The sequence below is a fragment of the Pogonomyrmex barbatus genome, unplaced genomic scaffold (genome assembly GCF_055798465.1).
Source record: "Pogonomyrmex barbatus isolate J1 unplaced genomic scaffold, ASM5579846v1 scaffold19, whole genome shotgun sequence".
Lineage (NCBI taxonomy): Eukaryota > Metazoa > Arthropoda > Insecta > Hymenoptera > Formicidae > Pogonomyrmex > Pogonomyrmex barbatus.
Window position 1 is genome coordinate 2172310 of NW_028297115.1, and position 12107 is coordinate 2184416.

General features: G+C 24.7%; 2 protein-coding genes across 10 annotated transcripts in view; one reads left to right on the forward strand and one right to left on the reverse strand.

Annotated features, from left to right (window-relative positions):
* Dh31-R (Diuretic hormone 31 Receptor) overlaps positions 1-12107 on the forward strand; it is a 188837-nt gene that overhangs the window by 141266 nt on the left and 35464 nt on the right. The gene's annotated exons all lie outside the window — the stretch shown is intronic.
* Positions 1543-12107, reverse strand: part of LOC105423168 (juvenile hormone esterase-like) — a 42797-nt gene continuing 32232 nt past the window's right edge. For 3 of the 5 annotated variants that reach the window (XM_089075409.1, XM_089075406.1, XM_089075405.1), the window contains exons 2-9: positions 7352-7496; positions 6814-7102; positions 5729-5914; positions 4545-4756; positions 4281-4452; positions 3062-3379; positions 2422-2566; positions 1543-2330 (exon numbers count right to left, since the gene is read on the reverse strand). In XM_089075409.1, the coding sequence (XP_088931535.1) occupies positions 2177-2330; positions 2422-2566; positions 3062-3379; positions 4281-4452; positions 4545-4756; positions 5729-5914; positions 6814-7102; positions 7352-7486 (1611 nt within the window). In that variant the 5' untranslated portion in view covers positions 7487-7496 and the 3' untranslated portion in view covers positions 1543-2176. Of the gene's footprint in view, positions 2331-2421; positions 2567-3061; positions 3380-4280; positions 4453-4544; positions 4757-5728; positions 5915-6813; positions 7103-7351; positions 7497-8348; positions 8496-11462; positions 11630-12107 lie in introns of those variants that run through there. The other 2 variants (XM_089075408.1, XM_089075407.1) reach the window with 2 other exon arrangements.

Sequence of the window (12107 nt, forward strand, 5' to 3'; positions counted from 1 at the left end):
CTCTTGATATATCACTGATTTAGAAATATTTTTGATGATATTTTTGTTAATAAACAATAGATCATAGACTGAATCGAGTAAAGCGAGCTATTTGTGTTCATAAAACTAAACTTTCTATTTACAATATTTTAAAGAAATTCAAAATTTCTCGATTCAATATTTGATGCTGTATATCGATATCGCAGGACAGGATATTAAATTATGACAGAAAATGGAATGATAAGCACCGTGAAACATTGAAAGCTGACGATTAATTATTTCACAAAACAGAAAGATTGGAAAATCATGGCATGAAACAAATAGATTTTAATAGAAGTCACAATAAAGCTACTTAGCTAACGCTAAGTTATATGTAATATAAATGATAATCATAATTTCCCACTTAACAATGTGTTACATAACAGTTACATTGTTGAGTAGGATATTACAACTAACATTTATATTACATGCAACTTTTGCTGTTTGCTTATTTAGATATTTTTCAAACAATGGAATAATAGATGACATCACTCGATAGATAGGATCTTACGTATCTTATAAGTTTTTATTTTTCTTAAGTGAATTTATATCTATAAATTCAGAACAATTGCTTAATATCGCGAACTATTAATTGCTATTATTATTATACACTTCCAATGTAACAGTTCAAAGCTATATTCTTAAATTTATTTTCGATCAAATATGAAAATCGATTACATCCTATTTTTCTTATTATAATGAAACGAATGACCATCGTTGATTTATTTAAAGTTGCTATATAATTCTTACTGTAAACTATAAATAAATAAAATATACGAGTATATAAAAATATACATAAATAACAAAATAATAAAATATGTATAATAAACCAAATATATAAATAACAAAATATGTATAACAAATAAAAAAATATAAAAATTGAACTGTAAAAGATTTTGAAAAATTTTCTTGAAAGAAATTTTTTTGAAAGATTTTCTGAACTGTTGAATGAAAATTTGAAATTTTGGATAGCAAAAGAAGATAATTTGTGTGTTGACTTTAAAGAAGATAATGCCTATTTGCATTACATTTATAACTAAATACATCGGTGATTCAGTACGATATGAGGAAATTTTTCATTTAATTGATTGATCCAGTTTATATAGAATTTGCAAGTACTGAATAAAAAAATGTATATCATATTAAATATATGTCATATTCTTGTCCGATAGTTCTTGCAGAAGAAAATATTTGATAGACTAAGAGTTTGTTATGCAGCAAGATAAGAATCTAAGCGTACTTTTAAACGTTATAAAATTTATGTGAAAAAAACTTTGTAAAATTTATGAAAAAAAATAAGCACAGAAAATTAAAAATCATAACTTCCACACTTACCAAATCATCAACTCCATTGAATTGTTGTAAGAAAAGCTGGATTGAGATATGAGAAAAGAACATGATCTCAATTTCCAAAGAAAATCTTTAAAATTTTAAAAATAACTTGAAAACAATTAATTTATGAAATTAAAACTAGTGAATGGGAAGCTAAGAATAATAAAAAATGTTATCAAAGCCAAAATTGGATTCTTTGATGAAAAAAAAGTATAATATGTATAAAAGATACATTAATAATATAACATTAGTAATATAAGTTTTATATATAATATAAGTTATATATAATATAAGTTATATATAATATAATAATATAAGTTTTATATTACTAACATATTTTTTATTTATTTAGTTTGTATATCAATATATATCAATAAAATATTGTTTTCTTTTTTATTGTTAGCAACAAATGTTGTTATTATTATTATTATTATTGTTATGTTGTTATTATTATTTTTTATTCACTGTATTCCCGAGTGTCCGGAAACTTTCCCCCGGCAATGTACATAAATAACTATGTTTCAGCAAAAAACTGACAAATATCAGTTAATTTTAAATAGATTTGTAATTATTCTTTTTATTGTTTTTTTTTTATTTTGTGAAGCATTTTTATTATTATCTAACACTTCAGTATATTTTTTAATATTTTTTAATATTGTTTATGAAAATAATATATAAGTAAAGTCAAAACATGAATATAATAATTTTTTCTTTTATAATTTTATTTATATAAAAGCAAATAACGTTTGGAGGTTTAATACCTTTATAAAGATATATTGAAAGAAAAATTAAACATTAATATATAGGCAAGATTTTAACATATAGATTATAACTTGTTTTTATTTTTTCCCCAATCCCATCGTTCTTTTCCTTTATGAAAAACTTTCATTCGTAAATCTACATCAATGTTTAAATAATTAAAGTTTTCGTCTTGTGGTCCTGTTAATGGTAACCATAAATTTGTAATAGGCGTTGGATTCCTAAAAATTACAGTTTAAATTAATTATTAATACATGATTGTAAGATATAATAAAGAAAAAGAATTTAAAATAAAGAAAAATATTTTTGTACCCTGTTTTAGCGAAATCCGTCCACATTTGTGTTAAATAATTTATAATTTTATAATCGTCTGAATCAGATCTGGGTAGCGATAAGTTAAATTCTTTTCTAATTTCTGGACAAAATAGGAAAAATAAGTCCTCTGCGTGGCAAACACCTGTATAAATATCGTTATAGTTATAAATTAATCTTAAAAATACGGGCAATTTTCTGTATCAAGTTTTTCTAAATTTTTAAATATTTCTAAGTATTTCTAAATATAAAAAAAAAAACAATTTAAAAAATCTTCAAAAATCAGATCAGAAAGAACATTACTCAATGGATTAGAAGTGTAATAATCTTTTATTATTGAATTTATATCTATAAATTTAAAATGATTGCTTTATGTTATCACGTGCTTTTACAGACTTGAAACGCGGCAGGTTAATGTTAAAGTTAAATTTATTCTTTTTTAATAATAAATAATTGGTTTTATTTAATAAAGCAGAATATTCAATAAGATATTTTAAACAAAATTTAATTTGATTTTTAATAATTGTGCATGAAAATTTGAAGATATAACTGGATCGTAGAAATGTATTTTTATGTATATATGTGCCTGCTTCTTAATATAAAAAATTTTATACAAAATATTGTAAACTATTTGGCATACCTGGAAGGCGTATATTTAATATGGTTTTCATAAGAGAAGTTTCGCTGTTGTAATCGAAATGATACAAATATGTCGATTTGTAATCACCAGTATATTTTTGTATTTCAGCTACCTCCAGTATGCCGCGTGTAAAAAATTCATCACCTAAGAAATTCGCATAATTCATCAGAGTTTCCTCTGACACTTCTTTTTCTCCGAAATATAAGGATTTTAATTCTTCGACTGTGATTCCTATTTCAGGTAGCTTGGATAATACATTTGGTAATATCGCTTTTTTAAAATCAGCATTTACTTGTTCCAGACTTTTCTTGTCTATGGCTGAAATGAGGTTAAATATATTGATTATTTTAAGATATTATTCACATCTTAAATGTGAATAATATTTGCACTTTTATAAAAAAATAACTAATTTTACAAAAATCATACATAAATTCGCGAAGATATTAATTTCTAAATTATTACAATAAATTTTTCTATTTTTAATATGTTCTGTTAAAAATATGTATGTAATATGTGTATGTAATATCATATATCATAATTCTATGAAAATAAGTAATATATATGTATATCTTAAATATTTTGTGTAATAGACAATAAGATTAAAAAAGAAGGACTCCTTTAATTTAAAAAAAAAAAAAATGATAATAAGGGCAATGGGAATCAAGTGTATTGAGTCTGTGTTGGGCAGAGGCCCTCGAAATATTGCACTATTGCGTATTGATGCGAAGAAGTTATGAACTAATACAATCTCAAACCATTCTTATCATGCATATATGTATCTAAGGATGATTCGAAAATGGATCGAAATGTTTGTTGTTGGAATGTAAGAAGAACCTAAAATACAGATAGGATTTAACGGATAATTATTTGCGCCTCATTTACTGCGCTTGACTCCCATTACCCTTATTATTATTTTTATTTGTGTAATAAATTTGAAACAAATACTATTATAAAATATTAATATTTTTTTGGAACAAAATAATTATTTTACATGCATTATTATAATTTTAATATGAAAATTCGATAGTTACAATAAAATGAAAAATTTTTTTAATATTGCAACATAAAAACATAAAAAATATTAACTATGAAAATTATTTCAAACAAATATTTGGATAGTATATTTATTATAAAACATATGCTATTCTTAGTTAATATAATATATAAAAAATTTCGCGAAAAAAAACTTTTATTAAAAATGAGAAAATATAATACTTACGTTCAAAAAATTGGCTACTTAAAAAAAATATTCCTTCGTTACGATTAAATCCTAAAAGTGAAGGTATTTGAATTCCGCGGGATATATATTTTTGTGGATGTTCAGGAAAAAATGGATTCGATGACTCGTAATCCAAACTAGGTGTGAAGCTTAGCATATAAGCCAACTTTTCCTAATGTTACAAATAAAAATATTTTATTTATATAATTTCTATATACGTAATAAATAGTGCGATATTAAAGAGTAAAACATTAAGATATTTACTGCTTCCGTGGTAAGAGATTTTTGTGCAGTTTCTACGAGTTTTTTTGCATCAATTGTCTTGAGAAACTCATAGGCGACTTTTGCATCTGAGGTTACTTTTCCAAGTTTTTCAGCAAGTTGAAAACTTTTATTCATTGTACTACTTGTCCATTCAATAAAAGACCAAGGATTTTGGGCGACGCCGCTTTGCGCAATTATTTTGTGGAACAAACCTGTAAAATATAATAAAAAGACTAGCTTAATATGATTCATTGCTGTTAAATCTTGTTATCTTTCTTTTCTATTATCATTATTATTTTTCTCTTTCTCTCATTATTGAATTTAATTTTATAAATAAACCTTTTCAGGTGCCAGACGCCGATTTTTTTTTTATTTTTTGGATTTTGAATTAAGATATTAAATAATGATTTTTTTTACGCATTTCTTCCAAAAACGTTTGTTTTGAACAAAAGTTGCTTGGTTTCAAAAGAAACATACAATAACGATTTTTATTTGATCTTGGAAGTTTTTGCGAAGGTCATATCAAAGTGTCAATTAAATTTTTTTAATGGAATTATATGATTTTTATACGTAAATCGATTCCTATTATCATTCTGCGTGTAGTGCTAATTCAAAAAGTAAATGTTTTATGAACAAATTTATATAATTTTATATAAGATATTTTTTTATTTTGTATTATATGATATTTTATATAAATAAAGTAGTCATACGTGTACACATATACTAAAATAGCACTACGCTAAAGATAGAAATAAAAAAATCTCTGTTTTTTTGAAATTTTTAATTAATACGTGCTTAATTGAAGATAACAGAAACGTAAATTAAACATAAATTAAAACATTAGTTAACATAAATTAAAATTATTATAACTTTATCAAACAAATTAACTGAAATTATTGTAATCTTACTCAATGTTAACTATTATTGTAAAAATAAATCAAGCAACTTGTTCAAAAAATTTTTGGGATGCATTATTGTATTTTATTTCATTATTAAAAACGCGACATCGTGTATAAGCACAACGATTAATATTGAATAGTTTTTTTTGCATGAAAAATCTTCTTTTGATATTTCAAAATTCAAAGAATGGGAAAAATGGGCGTCTGGTACCTGAAAAAGTTTACTTGTTAGAATTTATTTTTGTTTTTGAAATTACTGATTCCTTAATTACAATTTGATATTACCTTTAGCTAATGGAGATAGAGTTAAATAATGTACGATAGCTCCACCAGCACTTTCGCCAAAAATTGTGACATTTTCAGGGTCTCCTCCGAATTGTGATATATTTTTCTGAATCCATCGTAACGCCATAACAACGTCTTTCAAACCTTGGTTACCAGTAGCCACTTTATCATTGAGGTTCAGAAAACCTAAAGCCATTTAAGAATGTATTGCATCCTTTTATAATTTTTATATTTACAATGAAAAACTCACAGATTATTCCATATCACATTTAAAAATAATACAAGAACATTTGGCGGCGATTTAGACTTTGGATTAAAAATTATTTAAATAAACAAGTAGAAATGTGCCCTAGAATAAATAGAAATGTAATTAAGAAATAATGGTAAAGATCTTAATTTTTTAAAGACACTAAGTATTCAAAGATTATTTATATAAAGTTTTGTCGCGATGCAAAGATTGATTGTTCTGTTTAAATTTTATTTGTACCACCACTCTTTTCACTCGTACGTTTAATAATTTAATTTTTATTTCAATTTAATTTTTATTTACAGAATAACTAATCTCTATATCGCAATAAAATTTTTTAAATACATAAATTATTTTAAATACTTAAAATATTTATATAAAAAAATTTTAATTTTTGTCATTATTTTTTAATTATATTTCTATTAAAGCATATTTCTCCTTATATTTAAATAATTTTTGATTCAGGTTCTAAACTGTTACAAAATTGTTTGTATTATTTTTATATAGATGTAATCTATAATTTTTTCATTGTAAATAAAGTAAAAGTAATATATTCTTAAGACATTTTTCTTTTATAAGTTTTACATATTAACGTTGAAGGTAGGTAATCAGAAAATAAGTAGAAAAGTATTGATTTAAAGTTGATAAAAATGTAACTCTCTTTTCTTATTAACATATTCTACATTTTCATTTGCTTTATTTACACAAGCATTTCTTCAATTTTAGAAATACGTGCTACAATAAATACGAATATTTTCTCTTAATATTTTCCATAATAAATTTAATAATTGATATATTTTCAATAATAATAATAATTAATGTAATGTATATAACATACCAAGAACGGTTAGTCTGTAATTTAGAGTAACCAATACTATTTCTTTTTGCACAATATAATCGGGACCATAGAAAGATGCATCACCGGAACCCATTAAAAAGCCACCGCCATGTATCCATACCATCACCGTACGCTTCTTTGAAGGTTTGAGGTTCGTGGTATATACATTTAAGTAGAGACAATCTTCATCGCCTATTATTTCGTGTGTAAAAATATTCATTTGAACTGCATTGTTCCCGTATTTTGAAGCATCCCTATTACCGGACCATGATTCCGGTGGTACTGGATCCTAAATACATAAAATCTGTATTATACATAAATATATATAAAATTTACATTCTATTTTAAATTTTGTAAAAATTTCTCTCTCTCTCTCTCTCTCTCTCTCTCTCTCTAATGAGAACATGAACATTTGGAAAAAATGAAGAATTTTTATTTCTTTCTAATTCTAAATTTCTCTTTCTAAAGAAAGTTAAAATTTATCAGCTAAAATTAACTGATTATTTTCGTTGAAAAGTTTGTTTCTAAAATGCTATACCTTAAATCTGAGCTCGCCAATCGGAGGTTTAGCATATGGTATTCCACGAAAAGCAATATATCGCACATTATAACCATCCTCGATGACACCAGTCAATTTTCCTTCACTTACACGTACATGTAACATTTCGCTCATGATGGATATGCTAGAATATTAGAAGAATAATGTGAAAAATAATTGAAAAAAATCTGCTTATCTTAAATATTTATAAATATATATTTATTTTTAAAATGTATATTAACACATTTCAATATGACAATTTTTATTTTTATCTTACATATATTATATATATTATATACGTTTTACGTTGTCTGTGATAGATTTCAACTGTTGATATGTCAATAACATAAAATGAGATGATTAAATAACACTTGCTATTTAATCGCTTTATTTGCAATCTAATTGCTTCATTTTATATTAGTATCGCAATAACCGCGAATGTGATTTATTTCTAATATAATCAAATCTTTCTAATCAATTGATGTCACGTATATAAGTGCATAATTTTCTTTTTTTGGACATGTGATTAAAAATGACATTTATCAAGCAAACGATAAGTTACGAATGTCTTCATCCTTTTGTTAGTTCGATATGCGATTCTTTGAAATTTTTGATCGATAACAACAAAGGCGATGATAATCGAGTCATGTTCCCTGAATTAAACGGAGATGTTGAATGGAACGGGTGGGCCGCATTCTCGATGCAATAGTGATGCAATCTTCGTACTGTATATGTTAATTCAGTGAAATATAATTAATCGGCTTTGTCATGGACTGCGTCTGCGCACAAACGATGGACCGTCGACCACATTATTTATTGCGCGTCTTGCTATTGTCTTGCCAAGGAATATAAACGCTATTTGTATTTACAAAATTAAATCGCAAAAGTAAAAATTTATCTTTATAACTTATATATCGGTACACTTTATTTATTACTTATATTACTATTTATATTTACTTATTTTTATTTATCTCTAAGTTTGTAGTATTATATTTACTTGATTTTTTAGACAGAGACGAGGAACTCACTTATCTCACTTTTAATTTTCAAGAGAAGATTAAGACATGCGTGAAAATACTCCTTATATATTCTCACATGCATTACATAACTTTCCGTTATGTGTTCCCACTTAATGTTTCCTCCACCTTCTTCTATTAGAGAGAGAGAAAAAATCAGATTGTTTCTTCTCACTCGCACATGTTGCATGTAGCATGCTCGGTCTATCTATACTATGTCTCTGATCGAAACGTTGTTGTATATTATTTTTGTGATTTATTAAAAAAATATTTTTAACTTTTATTAAGCACATAACTCTTATCGTTTTTCTTTTTTTATTTATTATAATTTTTTTGCTCTTATCAACACTTTGACAACTTTCTAACGCGCGAGCAAAACAGTTTTAATACGATAAAATTAATTTATCTAATTATAATACAGAATAAAATGACATTTGTATAAATATAATTTATTCTTATAAAATTAGAACGAAACGATGTTATTCAAAAGATAATATATAACATTTTTACAATTGTTATTTTATAATATTATTTTTATGACATGTTATATTCTAAAAAAAATTTACAATATTTTAAAAATATGATAAATAATACATTTGATACTATAATATGATAACAGCAATAAATTAATAATAATATATAATGTATAGAAAATATTAAAATATACAAGAAATTCCAGAAAATTTTCTCATATAAAATGTGTCATTTAATTCTCTTATAATCATTCTCTTATAATGATTATAAAGTTTTAAATATTAAAATAGCATTCGCTTCCCTCTATCTATCTATCTATCCATTTATCTATTATCATGACAATATTGTGTTATAAAAACAATTTTCTTGTTCATAACGAAGATTACGCAGTACAATCATAAACGGAACATAATTTATAAATTTGACTTTCGCGTCACAATTATACTTTGATGTTTGTAACTAGTCACTGCGATCATATTGGAATCATGATGTCATAAGTGAGAAATGACACAGTGAGAGAAATTTGCATATAATTTGCAAGATAAACAGATGTTTGAATAAAATAACACGCAAGATAGTTTTAAGATATTTGTGAAAATAAACGGCTATTATCTTTTCCCCGCCTGATAATCAATAAATAGCCATAAAAGGCTATTTGTGAAATGAAATTTATTCAGACAGAAAAACAATTTGACAACTGTTGAAAGAAGTGAAAAATATGATTTTACGTACAAAATACAAAGATAACTTTAGTTACCGTTTTATTTTTACGAATTTGATAGATTACGAGACAAATCATATTTACACGATTAAGCGCATAACGAAATAACATGCAGTAAAAAATTTCATCGTCAACATGTCACTTTTCATGCTTATTAATATAAAGATAATAAGAACAGAGCAAGGATAAGAATAAAAGTGAACAAGGATGAAAAAGCTTTTAATTTTAATTCTTATCGTGACATTATGTCGCCATCATCAACGCGGAATTCTTAGTTCAAAAGTTAAAAGCCTTAAAATCCAAGAGTAATAATTATTACAGCGTTTCATTAAAATGTTGCGCTATTATTTGACCATATCTTTATCGATAGATTCTAACAAAAAATTATTGTATTTATGTTAAAAGATTCTCTATTTTGTAAAGGACTTTTTTTTATATTTTTTAAAGTATTATGTCTAGAGAATATGCCTTTCAAGTTTTATTCCTTGACAAGTTATATTCACAAAATTGACAGAGTTATAAAATATTAAATAAGATTGCGTATGTTCTTGAAAATGGATCTATTTAATAGAAAATAAAAAATCATAATAGATAAGAATAACTATTGAATAACAATGATAAAGCTGTTTCTTGAAACCAGATGGAAAATAGCAAAGTCACATCGATAGAGAAAAGATAAGAATTTTTTAATTCAGCACAAATATAGCATCTCCAATGGATATCTCATGGTCTATTTTTAGAATCCATTAAGAACGACTTGATGTATAGGTGATGATAATAATAAATGATGATAATAATAATCTATATAGTTAATAAAATTTATTTACAATAAATAAGATAAAATTTATATAAAATAATTAATAATGCACATAATAAATAAGATAAGATTCATATAAGATAATTAATAAAATATAATATAATAATAAGATATTTAGTTATAATTAATAAAACTTTTTTAACCGAATTTGGTGTGCATCCTATCCATGGTATTTACATTCACTTAAATCTTAGATAAGATTCTAATAACACAAATTAGTATTAGAAATTATAAACATTTCATTTGCTATATTTATATAGTATATATTTTTGCATTTATAATTAAGGGGTATACTTAGCTACTTAGAATTTCAAAAGAAATTTAAAATTCTACATGATTTAAAAGTGCTTTAAGATCTATATCTAAATATATTGGCATTATTTTTAAAATATGATTTGATAAATTGATTTGATAAAATTTGAAAAAGTTATTAATTTTTATATGTTTATACATATACATTTAATTAATAATATTCTATATCACTGTTATATTATTGGTCGTTAAAAGTGAAATATTACATGAAGGAGATTCGTTTTTTCACATTTTTTAAATTAAATTATAATATTGTAATGTGTTTTCATATCACACATATAACTAATAATAATTAATATTTTAAATTAGAAAATATATCTCTATTATATTTTATTGAAAAGTTTATCAATCCATTGGCAAAATGAATTGATGGATAAATACGTGATGATTTTAACGTTATAAATAAGAACATGTTAATATGTTTCATGAATAAAATCATAATCATATGTTTCGATGAATAAAAAAATTATTTGCTGTATTTACGATACGATTGATACCAATGAATTAAAAAACATGCAAAAGATTTTTATAAAAACACTAGAAAGAAGACTGATTCGACGAATCAATTTTTAATATATATTTAATATATATTTATCAACAATATGAATTTTTAAATGTTGTTTTAATGTTTTATAACGAGAAATACATGAATCTCTGAATTCTAAAAATGATAGGACATGTCAAAAATTATGGAAATATTTCCGTAATTTCAAGAGGCTAAATGCATAACACAGCGTAAGCTTAAAATATATTGTATCTTTTTTGACTCACTTTTAATTGACACGATTTTCGAGACGGAAAAAGAAAAATTGATACGAATTCTAGCTCGTAATCTTTCATCAATCTCTTTCTTCTCTTTACGTGCTGGTAAAGAAGAAATGGTCTGGTAAAATGGAACATCTCAGATATAGCCCGCTTCTCTACTTCGGCACTTAATGGATCACGTTACGTTGAGCTAAAAAGTTTTTAGGCTATCGAAAACGAAAAATCTAATTGCGGGATGCTCGAATCTTTGTATTCGAGCATTGCAAGAGTTTCGCGCGCGCGCGCGCGTGTGTGTGTATAAAAAAAGCTAAATATTAACGCGAAAACTATATATATATTTTTTATATGATATATATATATATATATCAAAAATATATGCCATACATAGAAGAATTATCTGTTATAATTAGTACTGAACGATTTTAGTTATATTTATAGTATGTCACATTACAGATAAGATATCATATCGTTAAATTATAGTCAAATTGTAGTAATTTCTTAAACAATTTACAATACTTTGTAGAATTGCGTTCCAGCTGTACACGTGAAGAAAGATAGTACTTTTAGAGTGACATTTCGCTTCGCTATACAGCTTATTTGGCCTCGTCGTCGTGAAAAGGCTAACAGAAAAGACTTGACGAGAAAATAGGT